The sequence below is a fragment of the Dipodomys ordii genome, unplaced genomic scaffold (genome assembly GCF_000151885.1).
Source record: "Dipodomys ordii isolate 6190 unplaced genomic scaffold, Dord_2.0 Scaffold80, whole genome shotgun sequence".
NCBI lineage: Eukaryota > Metazoa > Chordata > Mammalia > Rodentia > Heteromyidae > Dipodomys > Dipodomys ordii.
The window spans coordinates 5603851-5629703 of record NW_012267296.1 but is presented as its reverse complement, the minus strand read 5'-3'; the positions used below and the strand labels follow the sequence as shown (position 1 = coordinate 5629703).

General features: G+C 34.1%; 1 protein-coding gene across 3 annotated transcripts in view; it reads left to right on the top strand.

Annotated features, from left to right (window-relative positions):
• Positions 1–25853, top strand: part of Dach2 (dachshund family transcription factor 2) — a 564773-nt gene that overhangs the window by 486797 nt on the left and 52123 nt on the right. For 2 of the 3 annotated variants that reach the window (XM_013024982.1, XM_013024981.1), the window contains one exon: positions 7312–7447. In XM_013024982.1, coding sequence (XP_012880436.1) covers positions 7312–7447 — 136 coding nt within the window. Of the gene's footprint in view, positions 1–7311; positions 7448–10741; positions 10826–25853 lie in introns of all 3 variants that reach the window. The other variant, XM_013024980.1, reaches the window with a different exon arrangement.

Here is a 25853-nt window from a genome sequence, read left to right as displayed (position 1 = left end):
TCCTTGTCGGATTCCTTCTAAATTTGCAGCTATTATATTCACTTACAGTAACTTCAATACAATGATAAACTGATGACTTTGGAACACAGAATGATTGTTTATTTAATAAACACTTGTAAAGCATTAGGTGGTAGATGGTATGTAGACAAACTAAGTTTGGATATAAATTTCTTCCTCAGAATTAGTGGTAAACCAAGTTAATAGACACAACAAACCAACTTTGTATTCCTGTCACTAATTTTATTACTAAAGTTAGTTAACTTACAGTCTGCTTCTGCAGAACTCTGCTGACTATACAGAAGTGGCACATCAATTAAATATGAAATAGCAAGACAAATGCATAAATAAAATAGCTAGCATTCAGATAAACTTCAAAATGCAATCTCTCAGCAGTGAAATGTCATTAAATCCTTTAGGAACTCATTAATAGATTAACATTTGGAAGAGTAATAATACAGCAAGTGTTGAATTCTAATTAAATAAGAATAAAAAGACAAATTGTCTATTATATAATCCCACTGAATACTTGGTAAAAATCAATATAATAAAATACCAGAGACAACACTTGAACATTTAGGTGGCCATTTTAAAGGGCAATGATGCACATATGGACAGACATGGACAGATGTGATAGACATGTTTAATGGACATCTACTAGTGCTTCATAAAATTTATGTTTATTGCCATATTTCCAAAGGAGTAAAATAATGTAGGTCTTCATTAAAATGGTTCAGAATTGATCCTTTTGTACCAATATACAATATACCAAGTCTTAAAGCATATAGATTGTTAGAAAAACAAACAAAACTACTTTAAAAAAAACAAATAAAGAAAACAACAAAAAAAACAGCCAAGTGCCCAGTATCTCAGGCCTATAATCCTAATTACTCAGGAAGCTAAAATCTGAGGATTGCAGTTCGAAGGCAGCCTGGGCAGGAACTTATATCCAATGAACCATCAGAAAACTGGAAGTGAACTATGGCTTAAAGTGGTAGAGTGCTAGCCTTGGGAAAAGAGCTCAGAGACAGTGTCCAGGCCCTGAGTTCAAACCCAAGGATTGGGGGGAAAAAAGAACCACTTTGAATTATTTTTGTTTGTTTGTTTTTGGTCCAGTCGTGGGGCCTGAACTCTGGGCCTGAGCACTGTCCCTCAGCTCTTCAGCTCAAGGCTAGCACTCTACCACTTAAGCCACAGCGCCACTTCCAGCTTTTTTCTTTTTGCTTATGTGGTGCTGAGGAGTCAAACTCAGGGCCTCAGGCATGCAAGGTAAGCGCTCTACCACTGAGCCACCTTCCCAGCCCCCACTTTGAATTTTCTAATCATAGCTCTTATTCTGTCTAAATATATATGCACAATAATTTGAATCAACTTAATAGGATAAGTCTCTTTCTTGAAAATTTGTGATATATCATAAAAGAAAGGAAGTGGTATGATAGAGAATGTTTAGGTACATAGTAATTAATATAATTTCCTATAGTGATTTGCTTTTGAAGGTAAACCTGGAGCTGTATATGTGATAATCTGAAGGCTATACTAATTGCACTGAGTCATAGGGATTTGATGTGTGAATTTTGGAATTCTCCCTCCTTCACTGCTTTGAATCTTCACTTCTGCAGTGTTGCCCAAGAGCTACAGCTGTTTTTGATAGGACGCGAATGAAATATATGAAGAGTAACAAGGTAGTAAAAGTCATAAATGCCACATAAAATGAAGTCATCAATGAATAAAGTGATTGGGGTTTAAGATTTGCAATTTTCCTTTTTAAATGTCCTTATTGATTTGTTGCAAATACCGTTAACCCTGTATTTGGCAAGTGGTGAGGACATTATCACTTGTGTTCTCATTTGTAATAAAACAGATTAACTTGCTGTGAAATTTTAACTAGGCTGAGGCACAACAGTAGCCACCTAATGAACCAAAACACATTACAGTTAAGCAGCTAAATAGATGCATACTGATTACAGAACTGAAAAACGGACCTGTTTACTTGAGAGAAGACATTGTTCAAAGACCTATCATTATCTGAGGAGAAATTGAACATTCTTGTTCCACACCTTAAAAATTCATATGCAATTCTAAATTAATATGAAACATTGGGCTCCTCTAACATGGTTTACATGGTGAAAAAATTCTGACCTCACATATTCCTTAAGAAAATACTAACAGTGAACTGAACCTTGATTGGATTTGGCAAGTACAGGCTACAAAATCTTACAGCAGAAATTTTGCTTCTTCAAAATATTACTGTCACTCTTAATATTCACTGTCAAAATCATGTTTTCCAAGTTATTTTACTGATTCATATAATAAGCCGTTGAAAATTGCAAAGAAGGAATTTGAGGCTAAATTATTCAAGTACATAATATCTGATCATTTGCTAATTTTGAACATACTGGGAAAATCACTTATAGCATTGAACATTGTCTTAGTAATAAAAATTTCAATTTGTGTAAATTTTTATATAACCTTTTATAAAAAAGGGTACTATCATTTTTTGTTAAACACAGTGTACAAAACCAAGTGTCATGGTCATCTATATTCTCTTGCTTTGGCAGATCATCAACTACATCAATTCTCAATGCCCTTTTACTCTTCTTACTTAGCAGTACTGGGATTTGAACTCTAGACATTGTGCTTGCTAAGCAGTTGCTCTGTGACTTGGGCCAACAAACCCAACTGAGTTTCCATTGCTATTGTAAAGCATGTGATGCTGTATGTGATTCCTGTTTATCACTATACATTGATTTTGTTCTTTATTTCTATTTTCATACAATAACTTCTGGGTTTTGTACCTATCCTTTCTTTTAGTAGCCCAAAAGAGTTAGAGAAATGAAGTTCATTTAATTTTACTTGTTTTTTTTGAGGCAGAGTTTCAATGAAAATACTGGATATTTTCTACCTTATAAACAGGAAATCAATAAGATTGCAAAATGGTGAATGGACAAAAATGGCTAAATGGATGAAAGTATTTTAATTGTTCTATGTATGTATATGTGTTTAAATATACATATACAATATAGAGAATATATTTCTAACTATGAAAGTTTAGTTTAGATTTTATAAAGTGATGACCTTTGGGTCTCTCCAAAATGAAATTATCTATGGTAGGAAGAATAAATACATCTTCCTGTGTATCCCAACACCATCCTGCCAAAAGAACTAAAACTCTTGGGGAAAAGTAATTCATTTCTTTTGATCTGCTTATGCATTTCTTTCAAATCTGCTTAACATCCATGTTTTTCAGGTTGTTCCAAATAATCTTTTTTGTATATATTTTTATTGTAAAGATTACTTACAGAGGGGTTACAGTTACATGAGTAAGGTAAATAGTACATTTCCTATTGAGCATTGTTATCTCCTCCTTTGTTTTTCTGCTAGCATTCCTTCCCTCGCCACCTCCACAACTTCTCCCTTCCTGCCCCAAAGTTGTAAAGTTAGTTTTCAACATAGTGTCTTATACATCTCATTGTTACAATGGGCAACCTGTATCCTTATTTCAGCATTGTCTTATTTCCCTTCCCCTCCCCAAATTAGAAAAATGTACATACAAGACAGGGCAATAGAATCAAACAGTGAAAACAGGGGTTATACCATGAGGAAGAGCATACAAAAGAAACGAAAAGAAATCACATAGTACATTATATATACATTAAAATCAACAGTAAGAAAGATAAAACCTCTTTTTTCCCTATCTTGGGGATCATTTCACTTAATATCATCTTATATGGTCATATGTACATAGCTTTTGATCTTTTCAGCTTGTCCTAGACATATACTAGTTTTTGCAAATAAGGGAAACAATGAGACCTATGTTTCTTTGGGCCTGGCTTACTTTATTTAATATAATTTTTTCCACGTTTTTCCATTTCCTAACAAATGGGGCCACGCCATTCTTTGTGATGGAGGCGTAGAATTCCATTATATGTGTGTGTGTGAGTGAGTGTGTGTGTGTACATACACACACACACACACACACACACACACACACACACATATATATATATATATATATATATATATATATATATATACATGTATCACATTTTCTTGATCCAGTCATCTACTGAGGGGCATCTGGGTTGGTTCCATACCTTAGCTATGGGAAATAATGCTACCATAATCATAGTTGTGCTGGTAGCTTTAGTATGGTCTTGTTTGTGATTGTTTGAGGAAATGCCCAAAAGTGGGATTGCTGGGTCATAGGGGAACTCTATGTGGAGTCTTTAGAGGAACTTCCATATTGCTTTCCAAAGTGGTTGAACAAGTTTACATTCCTACCAACAATGCAGTAGGCTTCCCTTTCAGCCATGTCCCCTCCAGCATCTGTTGTTATTAGAGTTCTTGATGATAGCCATTCTAACTGGGATGAAGTGGAATCTCAATGTTGTGATTAGCATTTCTTTTATGGCTAGAGAAGTTGAACATTTCTTCCTGTGTCTATTGGCCATTCTTATTTCCTCTTCAGAGAAGTCTCTCTTTATGTCTTTCACCCATTTATTAATCAGGCAGTTGTTTCTTTGAGGATTTGTTTTGGGGGGTTTAGTTTTCTGAGTTCTAAGTATATTTTGGACATGTGACCCTTGTCCATTTTATGGCTAGTGAAGATCTTCTCCCAATCCGTGGGCTTTCTATTGATCTTGCTAGCTATGTCCTTTGCCATGCAGAAGCAGTTGCATGCAATCCCATTTGTCCAACATTTTGATTTGTTGTGTTTATGGATCTTAATTAAGGAAATTTCACCCTATGTCTAGGAAACCTAGAGTTTCTCCTATTCCTTCCTGTAATGTTTTCAGGGTGTCTGCTTTGACTTCGTGGTCTTTGATCCTGGTTGGAGTTGATTCTGGTGCAGGGTGATATGTAAGGATCTACCTTTAGTTTTCTACAAGTCGTTAACCAGTTTTGCCCGCACCATTTACTGAAGAGGCTGTCTTTCTCCCATTCTATTTTTTTAGTTCCCTTATCGAACATTAGATGGCTATGGGTCTGCGTGTTCATTTCTGGGTATTCAGTTCTACTCCATTGGTCTTCAGTTCTGTTTTTGTACCAGTACCAAGCTGTTTTGAATACTGTGACTTTGTAGTAGACTTTGAAGTTTGATATTGATATTCCTCCAGCACTGTTCTTTCTGCTAAGGATTGTTTTTGCTATTTCGGATCTTTTATTGTTCCATATGAGTTTTTGGGTTGCTTCTTCTATTTCCTTGAAGAATGAGGTTGAGATATTGATAGCTATCGCATTGAATTTGTAGATAGCCTTTGGCAGCATTGCCATTTTCACGATCTAACATCCATTTTTTTATAACTTGACATTTTCTTACATAGGAAATATAAATTAATATATTAGCATATAAGTCTGTATTAAAATATTGTTTCAAGACATAACAACAGTTATAAAGACTTTAAAATATACTATGCATTTACCATTGTACTTAACTGATATACAACATTACTAGTAATATACACAAAGGCTCTTGTATTACTAAAGTTATTGAATGCTAATGAAATATTAAACAGTAATGAAAAACATGATTAGAGACATAGTGCATTGATGAGTATTCTAATGTGGCTGTAACAAATGACCACAATTAAAATAATATGTGTACATGTTATAATTATGTGGGTTACAGTGATATTTGAGTCTGATGAAACTAAAAGCAAGGTTCAGGCAGAACTGTATTCCTTTCATTAGATTCCAAGAAAAAAATGTATTACCTGTGTTCTCCACCTTCTACAAGCTTCACACATTTCCTGGTTTATGTTGCCCTTTTCCATCTTCAACATTCACAATGCTGCATCGCCAATGTATCTTCTGATTTTAAGAACATTTGTATTGAGATTGGAATCCAATACAAATCCAATATAATCCCTCTATTTTATGGTTCTCAAATCTGCAAAGTCCCTTTGGCTATGTCATATGACATACTCACAGTTTTTGGCAATTAAGATATAAACTGGACAGCTTGTGTGGGGGCATGATTTCTGCCTGTTGAAATGAGATACACTGAAAAATAATAACTACTATAATGAAATAATGACTTTTAACCCTCAGGTTATTATGTTTGCACTACATATATCCAACTTCTATTTAGGGAATTTATGTATTTGGAGCTTCTCATGAAAAATCAATACAAAAATATACAAACACCCATTTGCTAAACTAATTATTAATGTTATGATTATTGGAATAACTCTGATGATGCAATTATAATTAGAAGATTTAATTTAAGGAATTTATTATGGTCGAATTAAATGTTTTATAGAACAAACAATTCTGTTTCAACATGTCTATAACTTACTCAAATTTATTGCATATGTGCATAAACACTGCAATTTAATTATTTTATTGTTAAAATTAACACAATGATCAAGATTTATTCATCAATTTATGTAGCAGAAACATATTGAATAGCTCCATAAATGTATTAAGAGCAATGGATGATCATAGTATATAAAATATTCAATGTTCATTATCTAGAAATATGAAGTTCAAATCAATATTAAGGAGTCTTTGTGTCATGTGAATATCAAAACATTTTCTTGGTTGAATTCAACATGCGTTCCTAATTTCAGATAAATTGAAATTATATCCTTTCCACAATTTTTGCCTGTGCAGTAAAACTAAATAAGTATTACGTAGCAACATTTGTAAGTTTTTCCATTTTTATCAAGTTTTCACATTTGATATACCTCTTTAATCTGATAAAATATTACTCCTCACGCCTTGATATCCATTTTTACATCAGTCTAAAGCTTACAATAATAGCAATAATCTTCATTCTACACTCATTCTGATAATGACTTATGAGTTTTGCCTCCTCAATGTGTCTTTAGTTTTTGGATATTTTTTGTTTTGGGTTTTTTTTGGGGGGGTACGGGGGGTCATGGCCCTTGAACTCAACTCCTGGGCACTGTCCCTGTTCTTAAGACAAGAATTCTACCACTTTGAGCCACAGTGCCACTTCTGGTTTTCTGGTGGTTCATTGGATATAGGTATCTTATGGACATTCCTGCTTGGGCTTCCATTGATCTCAGCCTCTTGAGGAGCTAGTATTACAGGTCATGAGCCACTAGTGCCTGGCTTACTCTGTAGATTATTATTATTATTGTTTTTGTTGTTATTCACCTGTTACAACGTTCAGTTAATTTCACAAGATCTGAAAATCTGATTTTATTTAATGACACATATTTCCTATGATCCAGTGTGGAATTAGACACTTTCATATTAAGTGAGAAATTGAATGCCATATCCCAACCATCATGAAAAATCTTGCACATGCAGATGGCATTTCCTTTTGTGTTTACTTTGTATCAGGAACGGATCCCAGAGAGTCCTTCTCCAGCCCCCTCTCTGGAAGAAAGTCATCGCCCTGGGAGCCAGACCTCCTCTCACCCCAGTAGCAGTGTGTCAAGCTCTCCCTCCCAGATGGATCATCATTCTGAGAGAATGGGTGAGTATTTTGCCTAAAAATTAATTGAAAAATATCCTTTCAGGAATTTCCTCATTAGGACATAGCTCTTGGAGAAAGAAACAAGAGGGAGCTAGATGCTAGTAGCTTATACCTGTAATCCTAGTTAGTCAGAAGGCTGAGATTTGAGGATGGCTATATGAATACCCAGGAAGGATAGTCCACGAGACTCTTATCTCCACCAAAAAGCTGGAAGTAGAGCTGTGGCGCATGTTGCAGAGTGCTAGCCTCAAGCACATAAGAAAACTCAGGAACTGTACTCAGTCTTTGAGCCTAGGAGACTCTCTCTCTCTCTCTCTCTCTCTCTCTCTCTCTCTCTCTCACTCTCATACACACACACACACACACACACACACACAAACAACTGGAAGAAGAGGTAACACTTCTTTAATATATATGGCTTTTAGAAACATTCAGTTTTCATTTGATCAATAAATTGAAACAAACCTTCAGAAATATTTCCTTCAATTCCTCTTATAAATGTATTACTGGATTTCATGGGAATAACTCCAGGCATGGCATGTGTTAAGTATTTATGCAACTTCTAGTGTAAGAATCACACTGTTGGTCATTTAAGAGTGCTTAAAAACAGAATCTATATATGATAAGCCCCATTCTGGAACTGGGATATTGACTATGCTATTGTCTATATTTTTAATTGTCTCAAACGTCTAATACCATAGACACCATTCCAAAAAAAAATGTGTTAAAGTGGCATGCCAGATCCTTAAGTCTAGGAATAGGTCTAGTACTAAGTGGGTAGAGCATCTTGGGTATGTTGCTTAAGCACCATGGATTTTTTTTGCTTATTTGATGAAAATAATCAGCAAAATATGTGGGAAAATAGTTCAGAAATTTGACATTCTATGGAAGTACAAGGGTATATCATTTCTCTTTATGTGGCTTTCCTTTGGTTGCTTATTTCCTCTTGCTGTCTGCTCTTACTTAGATGTATAGAAGTTAAGTGTATAATGTTGATGGATCAGTTGATATAGGAAAGTCATTCATCTTCTCTACCTACACAATCTAAATTTCTTTTTATCCTTTTCCTTTAGTAAATTGATTTCTGCTTTACCTTTAGCAGAATATATTTTAGGTTTTTATAACTGTTCTTGCTTTTTACAACAGTACTTGCTTTCATCATCCACAAGATGTTTTGGGGGGAGAACAAGAATTTAAAAAATTAGGAAAAGTGTTGTGTTATAGATCTTTCTTGGAGATGAATAATGACAATTCATCACATGTCAACATTCATCTAAGTCACATTTAGCCTGTCAGTTTTATATATTGTTTTCTGGTCTCCAATTTCTAGTAAACTCAGTGATTATTAAATCTAGTTTTGTACTACGTTCACCTATTGAACTGTTACAACTATGGATGCTCAGGCCATACACTCGGGGTCTTGCTCTCTTCATCTAAAATACTGGGAGCAGTATTCTGCTTTGCTTTTTGGTATCAGCTCAGAAGATTCTAATGTGTAGCCAGAGCATTCGAGTTAGGACTCAAAACCCTTAGAGATTAAATTTAATTCCAGTTTTGCCAGACCCCTATGGCTCACACCTGTAATCCTAGCTACTTAAGAGGCTGAGACCTGAGGATCCTGGTTTGAAGCCAGACCAAGCAGGAAAGTCTGTGAGACTCTTACATCCAATTAACAATCAAAAAGCCAGAAGTAGAGGTGTTGCTCAAGTGGTAGAGTACCATCCTTGAATGAAAAGAGCTGAGGCACAGTGTTCAGGCCCTGAGTTCAAATCCCAATGCTAGTACAAAAAAGAAAGAGAGAGAGAGAGAAAGAAAAAAGAAAGAAGGAAAGGATGAAAGCAAGAAAACAAGCAAGCAAGAAAGCAAACAAGCAAGCAAGCAAGAAAGCAAGCAAGCAAGCAAGAAAGAAAGGAAGGAAGGAAGAAAGAAAGAAAGAAAGAAAGGAAGAAAGAAAGAAAGAAAGAAAAAGAAAAAGAAAGGGATAGGAAGGAAGGAAGGAAGGAAGGAAAGAAGGAAGGAAGGAAGGAAGGAAGGAAGGAAGGAAGGAAGGAAGAAAATCTAAGTATTTATTCTGTAGCAATAATGTTGGTACTGGTGATGGTAGGGAAGAGCGAAAGAGGGAGTAGAGGAAGAGAGAGGACAGAGAAGGAGGACAGAGAGGGGAAGGAGGAGGAGGAGGGGAGAGGAAGAGACTAAAATCTGGAGGATCTAGGATCAAGATTTAAAGCCAGCCCAAGCAGAAAATTCTAACAAACTCTATCTCCAATTAACCAGCCAAAAGCTGGACTAGAGATGTAGCTCAAGTGGTAGAACACCAACCAGGAACAAGCAAGCAGAATGACAAAGCAAGGCACTGCGTTAAGGCTGCAGAACTGGCAATGTGCAAATACATCTACATCTATATATGTGTATATACATATATGCTTATACATATACATGTTTCAATTATCATCAGCAGTAATTTGGTTATATATGCACATTCTACAGCTGTCCAATCAGGGTAGGAAATTATCTACAAGGGAATAGGTTTGATGGTTCCTAAACCAGCAGGAATGATGGTACAGTACTGTAATCCATGCACTCAGGAGGCAAAATCAGGAGGATTGAGAATTCATACCAGGACTACAAAGATAGATTTTGTATCAGAGAAAAGAAAAAGATGACTTGAATGATCATAGCTTATTTTAGAGAGGTACAATGTTTTAATAAAACTTCTGGCTTTTTGAATATAGAGAATGAAATCACAAACTCTGAAAAATAGCATATGAAAACTAGTTTTACCCCTTTCCATGTTTTGTGGAGATTCATAACAATGACCAGAAGGTTATATTTGAATCTGGTGGTCTTTGCATATATGCTATCATCAAAAACTTCCACAGTGAGTTAAGTGTGTAACTATTTTACACTCATTGTCTATTAAGTGAGAAAAATCTTTTCAGAAGCATTTTTGGAAAAATATTATTAATCATGGATGCAAATACTACTCTGAATATGAATTTTGAAAGTGGAACCTTTGTAAATGTTTTAAAGACGGTAAGTTGGCAACTGAATGCAATATAATTTTACTTTAAATTCACATAATTAACCAGCTTATTGATTTTTTAAAATACATATGTATATTATTTTCAAATAGTTATAAAAAGGGTTACAATTTACCATGTCCATTCTCATTGATTTTTAAATTGCACAACCATAAGCACAGATACTTTTACTATAATTGAAGTATATAAAAATCCATATTAGTAGAATATTGTTTTGTATAGAAAATTACTCAGTTAAATCTCTTATTTATAGTTATGATGCCTAGCAACAGAGAGGAAGTTATTGTTGATCAGGATAATGGACCAACCATCAAAAAATTCCCAAGGGATAATAAAGGTAAAATGATTTTTGCTTATTTGATATCCTTATGTAGATCAGATATAACTCAATGAACATCCCACTGATCTATATTGCATAGACATTTCCCTAATTGTGATAAGATTCCTGTCCTGATTTAGGGAAATTTATCTGGTTTTGGATATGTTCTTTTAACAGGGAAAAAGTGATACCTATCTGAAGCATTTTGTTTAGTGTCAGAAATTACATATTAGCCTGAAATTAGTCTGTTCCTCTCCTTTGCCCTTTGATTTTGTGTGTATTATAATTAACACATTTTATAAATATATATATATATATATATAATAGATAACTATGTTCTCTATTAACTATATGTAATGTAGGTTGCTGTCATGCAGGAGGGCTACTTCTGTCAACAGTAAAAAGCAATTACAAACAATGTGCTAATTTGGACATTTCCTATGAAATATTATCAAGATAATCAAATATAGACCTAGTCTATAGGCAGACACTGTCTGGCCCTAACTTGTGATCTGCTGATGTACATTGCTCCTTCTATACAATATGAAATTTTATCTTTCCTATTACTTTAAGGAAAATAGGTAGAAAAGTAATTCTAAAAATATTCTCTCCAAAATGAAAGCTGAGTTCTTCTTGTTTAAAAGCTAAAAAGGTCTGAAAAAAGAAATATATCATCATATGTTATAAGCTGTGAATTATTACTGCTACTAGGAATTAGTAGCTAATATACAATTTATTAGATATATCAGATGGTATGTACTTTTACCAGAAAGTGTATTTTCTACATCTACATCTACTTAAGACATTTATGATAGAAAAAAAGGATCAATAAGCTGAACATTTAATGAAGAAAGTTTTTTTCTTTTCTTTTCAAGACATAATTACCTAGATAAGCATTTTAGCTAGAATTTGAAATAGTGTATGATTTTAATTTCATTGATTCATGGTTGGTTTCCTTGCCACATGTTTAGTCTTCTTAGGCAGACACTGTAAGGCTAGCCCTTCTGGAGCTCCACGATATACATTACTTATTTCATAATAGTTGTTAGAGTGGAAGCAGTCAGATTTCAGTACATTAAACTACCCAAACGCTTATACAGTTAATGAAATTCTAGTTATAGATGGATCTTTATCTATAACCAAACACTGTTTGAGACCAACACCCTTCTTTTTACCACATCGTGACTCTTTGAAAGACAGCTTAGTAGGAAAGTTGATTTTCTGGGAAAATCCCAGCTGTACTTGACAATATGATTCCATTGGAACTGCCAGGCCTAAAAGTAAAAATGGCATTTAGGACTGACCTCAGCTCTCAGGTATACACTGCTGTGACATATGAAAAATCAGCTGGAACATTAGTTCAGATATACTGGAACTGATTTTCATAAGATACTCAGTGGTATGTATTGGCATTTCTGAATCTCTTGTTGTGGAGTGGATCCTTGAGCTTTTGTGCATTACCACTTAAGCACCACGTCCACTTCTGGCTTCTTTTCTGGTTAAATATAGATAGGAGTTTCAGAGACTCCTGCCTGGGCTGGCTTTGAACTGCAATCCTCAGATCTCAGACACCTGAGTAGCTAGGACTATAGGCATGAGCCACCATTGCTCATCTGGAGATTGACTTTTCTCACTCAACTAATTTCCTGCCCAAATTTTGGTATGTGTCAACAAAGAATCTGACAATTGTACTTCACATATGTAATGTGCTATGCAGGAACCTTAGATTAGGAGGATTATAGTCCAAGGACACCATAGGCAAAAGTATGAGAGCCTATTGAAATTAAAAGTCCTAGCTAAAGTAAAGGAGCTGGAGGCATGGCTCAAATACTAGCAGAAATGCCTGCAAGTGTGAAGCTTTGTTTCAAATCTCAGAACTTCCCTCCCTCCAAAAAAATTCCAAAGAAGCATAACATTTTTGATTGACAGTTATACATAATTGTAAGGAAATAATGTATTTCTAAGTATGAAGTAAGTATACTTTGTTCCACTAAATGTTTGCTATACTCAAATATCAGGCTAAGAAAAGGATCTAATAACTCCTTAATAGCTCAACTGGATTAATTTCATGGGGTTCTCTCTGTGCATTTAGAATTCTTATCATGGATTTATTTTGTAATATTGATGTGCTTAATGGTCTACTTCTATGAACACATTATGGAACATCTATATGTTTGAATATAATTATTGACATCATAAATTAGACAGGTACAGAGAATGATGCCAAGTGGAAAAAGTGCATGAAAAAGTAATCTTTATAGTTCTTAAAATGGTGTAGAAATTGAAAGCCCCTGATGAGAGAAGCTAAAGTGCCAATTACTAGTTCAGTTACTTTAATCTTTAACATGTTCCTTTGATGAAATTTGTACTTCTCATGCTGCTCTGAAAGCACTATCAATTTTTCTTCTTTTACTATTTTGGTTCATGTAGAATTCAAGCATCAATATTCTATCTGACAGAATACATTTTTCCTCAAGGAAAATAGTTGGTAGTTAAATAACTAAAATTATATTGGACATTTGCACAGTTTTAAACATGAGTTTTAACCAGTTACTCTGCCTGAAGATATGGGGTGTTCTGGTAATGAAGGTTAATATGCATGGATTTGGATAGAGAGAAATGATATATCTATCTGTTATTTAAATATCCTTGCCTTCCAAGCAAAGAAAGTGAAAACATATATACTGAAAGATAAATGAAAACTGCTATTCATCTTCTGACATACTTTCTTCATGCCTCAGGTATTATATACTAAAAGGTCATGGAAATGAAAAAATACTTTTAAAGGCCTTCTTTCTTTACTCATACTTGTGAAAGGTAAACATAGATTAAAAAAAGAATCAAGTGATTATAAACTTTCAACTGCAAATGGATGGAAAGGGAGAAGTGATTACATGTTTTTCAAATAATTATTCAGAGCTCATTTTATTCACTGTAGCTGCTTATAATTCTGGGTAAATCCATAGGTAGATACAGCAATTTGAGGAGTTGGGTAATTTTATCCCCACTCATGGTTGAGAATGGTGCTTGCTAGTTCTTGGAATCAGTCAGATAGCTCCCAGATAAATGGAGAAACTTGGGCTGAAGGTGGCTCAGTGGTAGAGCGCTTGCCTTGCATTCATGAGGCCCTGGGTTCGATTCCTCAGCACCACATAAGCAAAAGAAAAAAAAAAGCCAGAAGTGGCACTGAGCCTCAAGTGGTAGAGCGCTAGCCTTGAGCTGAAGAGCTGAGGGACAGTGCCCAGGCCCAGAGTTCAGGCCACACAACTGGACCCAAAAACAAAACAAACAAAATAAATGGAGAAACTGGATGTTTCCTATTCAAAGACTAAAAGATTAACTGCAAAGACTCTAGTCATCTACAAATAGTGAGACCAAAGGAGGATACTATTAGGGGAGGAACACAAAGACACAATGTCTATGTGCCTCTGATCATATAAAATAATATTTTTAGTTTTTTTTTCATTTTTAGAAATGGAAAAAAAATTATAAGAAGCAAGCTAATAACATATCAAATGTACATTTGGAATTTAAAACTCCAAGCCCTTGTCACATCTTTCCTACCTTCTAGCCAGGCTGTCTGGTAAACATGTGGTCCATAAAGCAAATGTATTTATGATTAGGCCTATGGAATAGTATCCAACTTTGTTTAAAGTGCATGTCATTTGGGAAATTATGTAATCACTTAATCACAATTTAAAAAAAAAAACCTCGGGGAAGGTAGGGAGGGAAGGGATAGTAGGGGGAAAACAATGGAGGGGGTAACAATGCTCAATAGGAAGTGTACTCATTACCTTACTCATGTAACTGTAACCCTCTGTATAATATCTTTACAATAAAAAATTTTTTAAAAAAGCCAATCTGGGTTCCACAGCGAAACCTTGTCTCAAAAAACAATCAAAGAAAAAAAAAGAAGAGGTACAAAACACTCAAGTTTCCTATAGAAATAAATTCAATGCTTCACTATTGGTCAAAATTAAAAGTGATCCTAAAAAAAAAGAAAAAAGAAAAAAAGAAAGCTGAGGTGGAGGGAAAGTGGGAGAAAAATGAGGGAGGGGGTAACAAGTTTGACAAGAAATATACTCACTACCTTATTTGTGTAACTGTAACCCCTCTGTACATCACCTTGACAATAAAATTTTTAAGAAATTAAAAAAATAAAGTGCATGTCATTTCATATATTTTAATTGATCCATCCTATGCAATTATGCATATTTTCCTTAATAAAATGCAAAACAGATAAGAACGTTGCAATTTGACAGTTACATATTTTCTTCTTTAAAAGTATATATTTGCTGTTACTGAAAAGGTGATGTACAGAGGGGATATATTTACATAAATCAGGTGAATACATTCCTTTTCAAACAATGTCACCTCTTCCCTCACTCTCTCCCAGTTTTGCTCTCCTGTTCCCACCCACAACTTGTATTGTTCATTTTCAGCATAGTGTGCAGTGAGTATCACTACTGAATTTATTCACCCTTTGTTCCACCATTTCTGTGCTCTCCCTTACTCTCCCCCAAACAGATAAATTTACAAACAAGACAAAAGATAAAGAAAAAATATAACAAAGAAAAAACAACAAAACCTCTTGTTTCCATGTCTGGGAGTTCATTTCAATAAATATTATTTTATATGATTATATGCACGTAGCCAATGAGCCTTTGTAATCCTCTCCTAGGAAAATCCTCTTTTGTTCTCACTGGGTGAATATGTAGATACCTGTATAATTTATCACATCCTGGTGTAGTTTTTTGTCTGTTTACCATCCAGTGAATTTACTTGTAGATTTATAGGCACATTTTAATTATCACAAATGAGGGAAACCATGCATGGCTTACTTCACTTAATATAATGTTTTCCCAAGTCTTTCCATTTCTGTACAAATGGTACAATATCATTCTTTCTGGTGAGTAGAATTCTTTTGTGTGTGTGTGTGTGTGTGTGTGTGTGTGTGTGTATATATATATATCACATTTTCTTGATCCACTCATCTATTGAGGGGCATCTGAGTTGATTCTGTGTCTTGGCTATGGTAGAAAATGCTGCAATGAACATGGTTGTGCTGATAGCTTTAGGGTAGCCTGGTTTGTGGGCAGTTGAATAAATGCCCAGGAATGGCATTTCTGGGTCATAGGGATGCTCTATGTTTAGTCAGTTTCTGGTAGTATATATATGTATTATATATATATAATATGAATAATATACATACATATATATAAACCAAATGAGCTATGAAGAAAGATCTGGTTAACACTGCATGAGATTTGAGATAAAAACTTGACCAACGTGTAACATGGGTGCAAAACTGATTTTTATAAAGGAGAAAGCCTACTATTTTGTATTTTCTGAGATAAAATTTGTGCATTTCTACTGTTAACAATTGGCCTACTTTCAAAAATGTTAAATAATTGTGTTTCTATGAAAAAGTTTTTCCAAAATACTTCTAGATGCTTCCATTCTTTTTTATTTCATATAATGATCATATTCAAATTATTACAGATTTATTCCATATGTACAAAGTAGTTCTGCTTGCATATGTAAACATTTTCAAATCATTCTAATATATTTATGTGGACAGAAAAAGTCTTATAATTTCATTGGAATATTATTTCTTGTTATTTCAATGCCTAATTGTAATTTAGATGCTGATTAAATCAATTTCAAAAGCTTGTGGATATTCTTATTGAAATAATGGAATTTTACAAAGGTGAACTATTAGATAAAGGGAAATATTTTTCTTTTTTATAATTTTTTACACAAGAAATAGTTTTGGACAGGGAATGTGGCTTAGTGGAAGAGTACTTGCCTAGCATGCATGAAGCCCAAGGTTTGATTCCTCACTACCACATAAACAGAAAAAACCAGAAGTGAGTCTGGCTCAAGTGGTAGAGTGCTAGACTTTGAACAAAAGAAGCTTGGGGACAGTGCCCAGGAATGGAAAAAATAAAAAAATAGTTTTGTGTAATTCATACATCTATAATCAATACAAAAAGATCTTATTTCCACTCCACCAACACACTTAACTTTTTAGTATCAACAAATGTTCCATGTTTTCTGTGTTATGATAATAACTGTAGCCTACATTGCTTAACATTTTCCTGACTGCTATGCATTGTTGCATTATATTATATGCATTTGTTTTGTTAAATCCTTACAAAGACTCTCTAAGAACTTTCACTGTTCTTGTTTACATCGTGAAAACAGACTCAGAAATTAAATTTCTTACCCAAAAGTCATAAAGAAGAGCCGTTTCATACGAAGTTAATAGATTCATTATTACACATTATACAACACAGTTAGTTCCTTCTAATATACCCCTAAACCACAAAAACATCAAATTTAGATGTTAGACAATATTTGAATAAGTAATAAGACAATAGAAAAGACACGAAGCAATATGTTGTAAGAGAAACAATTCTGAATGAACTTAGATAAACATTTCTTACCCTTGGTTACCTGACTGATAAAATGGAAGTAGCAAGTAACTCTCTTGTTAGGAAGCTTAACTGGAATGTACTCCTTGTCTTACTCAAGTAACTGTAACCCCTCTAAAGTATTTCTACAATAAATACATACATAAAAAAGCAAAAGTATATTTTTAGCATGTGCTATACAATCTCCTACCATGACCAATTTCAAGATAATAGCATGATGTCACAAAACATAGACATGAGAAAAGATGCTAACTCTCTCAAGTTAATTTGTGATTTCCCATAGGCCACTGCATTTGCCACATATATTCCCATTCTATCTCTAGCCTTATCTCTTCTTGCTGAACTAAACTGGATTAAGAACTATTGAATGAACTGGATTACAGTGGCTTAGATACTCAAAAGGCTAAGATCTGAAAATCATAGTTCAAAGCCGGCTGAACAGAAAAGTCCATGAGGCACTTACCTATATTATGAAGTAACAAAACAGCTTTGCTAAAACTGTCATATATATTCAAAAGAACCAGTTTTATAATCTTGTATAGACCTGACCTGGAGCCTATGAATCCATGCAGTAAACAATTGTAACAATTTTGCATTGGCTATTTACTTGACAATAGAATTTTACTATTATAGAAAAATCCATATCACTGAGGCTTGAATACAGAAATCAAGCTCAAGAATATGTGTTGTATCCACTTATAAGTTAGGTGCTGTATGAATGGAGGAGTTATTTTATTGGCTAGAACATCTAAAATAGTATTTATTGTAATGCTTTAATTTGTATTTTATTTTGTCATTGTTTAATATGTCTCTGTTTTACCTATATTTCAAAAAATATCACAAAGAAAACTCTCTAAAGTACTCAAATGATATTTGCATTTTTCCTAGAAAGGATCATGAAAAGAGGGTACCTGCTAGAAATGTGGGTACTTGGGTACTTTAAAAAGCTATGTGCGTAAATAATTAGAGTGCAATCTCTTAGACATGTCTCCTTCTGGTACTATTAGCTGAATTATAGAGTAATGTACTGATGTCAGCTCTTAATTTGACCTTTTCTGCTATTTGCCACTCAGTGAATTCTCTTTTGCAAATTCAAATCTCTGACAATCTCAGTGGTACAAGTTATTTTTATCTGCATTGAATTACTTAAAGAATCAGCAAATGAATATAAAATGGTAAATTGGTGAGTTCTGTTTGAAGAATGAGCTGAAAAAATGAGGGTCCAGAAAGGTTATGAAATTTGTCCACTTTAACAGAGCTATTAAAAATAACATGAAGATATGAATGCACGCATGATTCAATTAACACACTGCCTGAGCATCTTTGTAAGATATGCTCCACACAGCAAGCCTGCTATTTTTTCATTGTTAGAAGGGATTCTTATTCATGAAAAAGTTGTAGAGATTCAACTGTAGAAGCAACATTAGTGGTAAATATCTTTCTTAGAAATCTTAGAGAGATGTGTTCAAAGCACTGTTTTGAGAAGGTAAATCTAGTAGTCATTTGTGGCATACATTAGAAGAGATTGAGATTTGGATGCCTTTTCTAGTTTAAGCAAATCAATGACAACAGTCTTGTCATGTGTTCTACAATCAAAAGATTCATTACTTTAAATTATTCCCCATGCCAGAGTTTCCATTTATTGGCATCTTCCATTTATATAGACAGTTTAGAATTGGTTCTATATCATAAAATATATTCCTTGTAGATTAAATATATGGCATAATATTTCTAAGTAACAAATAAACCACAACTTAAAGGCAGACTTAAGCATGAATTCTCTTATCAGGTTTAAGATTTCAAAAGGGTATGAACACAAATGTATCTCAATAAATAGCTATATAAATAGCCCAGTGAATGTACCAAAACCTATTTTAAAAGAATGTGGACAAGGGAAAGGGTCTAAGAAAGAGTAATACAGACTAGGTGAATTTGATCAAAGTACATTACATCCAAGTTGTATAGGTCAAAATGAAACCCCTTTGTACAGTTAGCTTATAATTTCCTTTAAGGTTTGAAAAATTTTTAACAAAGGTTGAACTAATTCAGCAATGATACTCACTAGACACTATGTTGGCCATGAGCTCTACAACTTGGGAGGGAGGAGAGTGCTGAGGGGAAAAAAAACTGGAAGAAAACAAGGTAAGAGTTTACACTGTTCAAAAAGAAATGTGCCCATTACCTGACTTATGTAACTGTAATCCCTCTGTGCATCACCTTTACAATAAAAAAGATCTTAAAAGATTTTAGACGATCCCTAAATGAAAAGCAGAACAAAAAAAGACATATCTTATGTTCCGCATACTTTTGTGATTAATGACATCTTTGTAAATATTTGTGTTTCTTTTTTTTTTTTTTTTGGTCGGCCGTGGGGCTTGAACTCTGGGCCTGGGCGCTGTCCCTCAGCTCTTCAGCTCAAGGCAAGTGCTCTACCACTTGAGCTACAGCGCCACTTCCGGTTTTCTAGTGGTTTATTGGAGATAGGAGTCTCATGGTCTCTCCTGCCCGGGCTGGCTTTGAACCGCGATCCTCAGATCTCAGCCTCCTGAGTAGCTAGGATTACAGGCATGAGCCACCAGCACCCGGCATATTTGTGTTTCTTTAAGTATGCAAAATTTTCAGTTTCCTTCTTGATAAAAGTGTACACTCTCAGTGTGCTTAAAATCAAATTTGTGCTTTTCAAATAGTTTCTTATTGGATAGAATAAAACATTCAGCACAATGCAAACAAAGAATTTGCTTATAGCTGTTTGAAAAATATTCATATTGCAAAAAGTTCAATGGGTTTTTGATAAAAATAGACTCTAACAATAATCTATAAATGAGATTCTTATATGATTTTGAATATTTTCTAACTAATGGTTAGGAAAATGTACATTACTAATACTTTTGAGCTGGAACATTGTAATATGCCTTTATGAGGTTTTATTTAAATCCTAGAAGCATGTATCTGCACTGAAATACTCATTCTGGAATCAAAGACAAACATTTTCATGTTGTTGATAATATCAGAGGAGGGGTAAAGTCATTTCACCTGAAAGGTCATATTTATTATTTTAATGACAAGCTGCTCTTATTGACTTTGACATCCCAGGAAGGTCTGTGAGATTCTTCTGGTTCTCCAATGGTAGAAAACTATAATTGCAGTGACCCTTTCATCTGCCCTCATTTTCTATGGAAAAATGTCCATTGAAGTCATGAGAATTGCTAAGCACACATACTCACTGAAAGATTTTGTCAGTGACTACATATGATCCCAGTGCTCATTTTTTTTTGTTGTTCAGACACAGATATGCCTACATACACATGTGTGTAGCTACCATTTTCACAGCATAATTATTGTAGAGAGTTTTCCCTAACTCTAAGAAACTAAGTGACCTAATCATCCTAAATTCAATACTTTAAAGGATACTCAAACATTAAGTCCTTCGCTTCAGAACATCTTTTGAAGAATCTTGGAGGCTCTTGGATAATTTGACTTAATGTAATTGTAAACAATGTACTTGAATTGCCTGCATTCCTCATACCAAATGAGGTCATTTTACTAGCAAATTGTAAACAGGAAGTTCAGTTCTGTCTTTCCTTCTTGCCCAATTCTCACCTTTAAACACTACATTAGTATAAATGATACACTTATAAATTCATTAGTTCCTTTACTCAAAGATGGCCAGAGTTGTGTCTCACTTGACAATTTTTATCAGGTGACAAGGTCAAACTCTGGAACATCACTATATTCTTTACTTTTCAAAACACTAATACATTTTATTATGTTTTAACTATAACAAAGGAATCAATTCAGCATTCTCATTTTAGTTCCAGAATTACCTGTAATAGATCTAGAAATTAGGTTTTCTATTGGCAAAGGAGATACTGAATTTCCTACAATTTTGTTTGCTTTAAAAAAAACTTTGAAGTTAATATTGATGCTAAAGTATGAAGGTGTTTAAGTGAAAAGATAATGTTAACTCAGCAGTATCATTGCTTTGATCTTTGTGTAAAGTGTTACAAAACTGGATTGCTATTTGATTGACAACCTTGTCAAAGAGTGAATGAAGACTGACACCCTAATACTGAAAATGCAGCGTTTACAAAACTGGAAACACAAGTTTTCTCATGACACTGCTTCTTTTGTGGAAGAAAACATTTTACATTGTTTTTAAATAAATGTGCTTTTTCTTCTTGAAAGCCTTTGCCTATTTACACAAAAAAAAATCCTATTGTCTATTCTTTTCCAGAATACTATTTTACATGTTGGTGTATTAGATTAGCATGCCATGAGCAACATGTAACTAAGAGACAAGCATTATTAGCCTAGAAATTTGAATTAAACAGAACAGAATTTACTCCTGATTTTGGCTGTGTGGTTTGGGCAAATGTCTTAAATCTGTCATAGTGTATTTCCTCAGCCATAAAGCGGAAGGAATAACAGTAAGTATTTTATGCTAATGGGATGAAGATTGAGATAATCAGTGTAAATTGCTTAACACAGAAATTGTTGACCATTCCTCTTACTATTGTTCTTATACAATATTATGCTCAACAAAACAAACACAAGTGCTTGAAGACTGAATTCATATACCAAACCACGATTTGGTTTAGAACATTTAATTCTCCTATGATGTAGCTAGAAATCACTCCAAGATACTTCTGCTAAATTTACAAGCCAGGGCCGGGCGCCGGTGGCTCATGCCTGTAATCCTAGCTACTCAAGAGGCTGAGATATGAGGATCGTGATACAAAGCCAGCCCAGGCAGAAAAGTCCTTGAGACTTTTATCTCCAATAAACCACTGGAAAACCGAAGTGGTGTTGTGGCTCAAGCGGTAGATTGCTCGCCTTGAGCTAAAGAGCACAGGGACAGCGCCCAAGCCCAGAGTTCAAGCCCCACGACCTACAAAAATAAATAAATAATAAAAAAAGTTTACAAGCCAAATTTTTCTTCTTGTTAAATTTAAAAGGAAAAAATTTACATTGTTCTATTCCTACATAGTGTGCATTACATATAATGACTGCATTTGCTCACCCTTCTTCCCTATATTCATATTCTTCTCAAGAAAAAAAAACATGTTTCTATATTCTGGTCTTAAGTAATCTTATAGAAGTGTTCATTTCATATAATGCAATGCAAAGTAACCATTAATCTTCATTATATATATATATATATATATATACATATATATCTGATAAAATACATGTGATAAAATATAAACATTTTTCTCTTCATCTATACATCTACGTTAGGAATGATAGAATAAAAAGACACTGTCAGAGTTGTTATTTCTTTTCAATTGCCAGAAATATGACAATGTGTATTTCTACTCCCATTGTAGATAATTAGTTTTTGGAAATGGCTTCACTAAACACTCAGTGTGAAGTGAAATCTTAAGCTGAATTGCCTTTAGAAAGTCACATCATAATTGGCAAATGATATTTATAGAATTCCTAAACTCTTGGAGGACATATTTTCTTGCCATGTAACTTAGTCATATATATTTTAGTATATAAAGAAAACATACTGTAAGTTCACAGATATTGGGCATTTGATCAGCTGCTTCTGCAGAAGTATGCGAACCACACAGGTCAGTTCCATGCTTTCCAGGAATGAAATCTTTTACTGAGGAAACCCAAGTTTGCTCCACAAATCCAACCTTAACTTATTTATAACTATTCTTCCTCCTAATCCAAGAACCTAGCTAAATTGTGGTCAGTTCCCTTGATTTCCATTTTGTAAGCTACTAGAATACACTCAGGGGTCCGAAAATAACGTCACTATCTTTATTGGCAACTTAGTGGTACCTACATTTTTCATTCTATTTAAATAGGAATTATAAAACTTAACACAAGTACAAATGGCTGGGAAACAAGACTACTTAGATATTAGCTTTCCTTCGTGGAATTTGCAGAATAATTAATAGATTTTAGTTTTAGTGTTGAAAAATTATATTGATCTTAAAGGAAAAATTCTAATAGAATAGGCTGCTGAAATTTATTTATATTTGATCCATATTGTTTATCCTTCATTGACTGAAATGTAATTTTGTATATTATGTTAACAAATAACTGCTCATTTTCTTTCCAAGTACTTTTCAATACCATGTCATGATTTTATTATTTTGGCATGTTTATTATTAAATTTTTACCTTGAACTTGTAATTTCAGCATACCAATAATGACAACAACTCCAAAACTAATTTTTTTCTATATCATTACTCAACTCTTTTCACATTTCAACACATTCTCAAAATAATCCATTGATAGATATTGAAAAAACAATGAAATTAATTGGACTTAAAAACTAATAATCACCACCTTTAGCTGCATGTCATCACCAAATATGAGAGAATTTTGGCATTGTAAGCTTTAGTGATTTTTTTTCTCATTCTGATGATACCATTAAATTTTTGTTACTTATTCCAATTTCTCAATGTTGTAAAAATGATTCAAACAGGCATTTAGAAACTAAATAAATAACTTCTGAAAGCAAATAATCCCATAGTGATTTACTTAAAATTCAAATTTAGAAAGCTATTAATTTTCTCCATAAAAGTTGTATTTGCAAATGAATATAATTCCTATGTAAACAACTGCTTAAATGTCTTCATGGTGTTTTGAGCTCAGAATATTTCCTTTAAAAGAGATGTTATACTTCCTTTTAAAGTGTGAGCCCTCATTTATTGTTTCCTTTCATCTGTTGAAATAATTACTTTTCCTCTTGACTTCAATAGTTTGTTCTGGTCATTAACATTAATGTAAAATTAAGTTTGAAAGGTTCTTTTAATGTTCAGATAGACTGCAGTGCACATTTGGCTGTTAAAATCAGCCTACTTAAGGCTGAACTAATGTTTAACATTCACAGTTATTTGAAGTAGTTCTGTGCCCAGTTTAATGGTGCTGCCAAGGGCAATGATCATATTACTTGGTATTTTATAGGGTGGAGGATTGTAATTCTAGCAATAAAGATAGTCAATGGCATTTCTGAATGCTGTTGCTCTTAATATTTTATACAATACTATCATACTAACAAGCTACAAAGTGTATTTCTAGTGGAAGTGGGATGCATTTGTTTTTTTCTCTTCTCATGGAGTTTATTCAGAAAAGCAATTGCATTCACGACATTGTTTTAAAAGTGTAAGTGTATGCTTATCGGCACACAAATGCATATGCATCTGCTGAGTATGCATATATGACACCATTGTGTTCTTTTAAGTTCCTTTGAACTTTATTGAAATAATCTTATTATGTAATAATACTATATGCAAAAATCAATTGAGTAAAATATAATCAATGATCATTCATTGTGAACCTACCATATTTATACAGAAATTTTCTCCATGTTATACAAATAGAAAGAGCCCCTGCTCTTGGTAACTTATAATAGGTTTAGGAAAAGTAAGAGCACAAAAAAAGAATGTCACAATGTAGGAAAGGTTTACTTTGAAAATGACTGGTAGAGGCAATCAATGTGTGAGTGTAGGAGGAATGGATTATGTAGTTTTGAAAGGCTCTGTAAAAGATGGAGGACTTGAGCTGAGTATTGAAGGGTGAGCAAGTTTTGATTAAATATACTGAAGACATGAGTTGTTTCAGGTAACACAATAAATGCATAGAAGGTTAAAATGTTGGCCTAAAATCCTAGCTACTCAGGAGGCGGAGATCTGAGGATTACCATGCAAAGCCAGCCTGAGAAGCAAAGTCCATGAGACCCTTATTTCCACTTAACCAGCATGAAGCCAGAAATGTTGCTGTGGCTCAAAGTGGTAGGGCACTAGCCTTAAGATAAAAGAGCTTAAGGACAGTGTCTAGGCCCTGAATTCAAGGCCCAGGACTAACAAAAAAGAAAGAAGGAAGGAAGGAAGGAAGGAAGGAAAGAAGGAGGGAGGAAGGGAGGGAAGGAAGGAAGGAAGGAAGGAAGGAAGGAAGGAAGGAAGGAAGGAAACAAAAATGGTGAGATTGTGCCTCAAGTCATACAGAGAGTGCCTTCCTGCAAAGTGCCAGGGCCCTGAGTTCAAACACAGTTATCTAAAACAATACAAAACATATTCTGATCCACAGCTTCCATGTTTCATGACTATAGAATATTGCATTCTGGTCTTCTGGCCTAGGCACTAGAATTAGCAGATAAAGAAAATTACACAATTTTTTCACAGAAACACACAGCTATTATGTCCTTTGTTCAGGTTGCTGTCACAAGAATAGCATTAATAAGGTGACTTTTAAAACATTATTAATAGTAATATAGCCTGGGAAGTCCAAGAATAAGGACTCAACAAATTCTGGTGTCTGGTGAGGGACTTTTTCCAGGTTTCTCTACTTGGAAGGAGAGAGAGCGGACATATATTCAAGTCTGTTTATATTTTGATCCAATTATAAAAGTAACCATTCATCCCTAATGGAGTTCTAGACCTATGTTTCATCAGAACATAATTACCTACCAATGACTCCAGAATGAAATACCATCACACTGGAGTTCCGGGAAGATGGCGGAGGAGAAGCTGGAAGCTGAACAAGCTCTCGCATAGAAAGCAGTTTTAGAGTTCCAGTGAACAGTCCTAAGCCAGAGAATCATACCAAGTGTGCCATCACAGGACAGAGAGCTAGACAAGAGAGGGGAA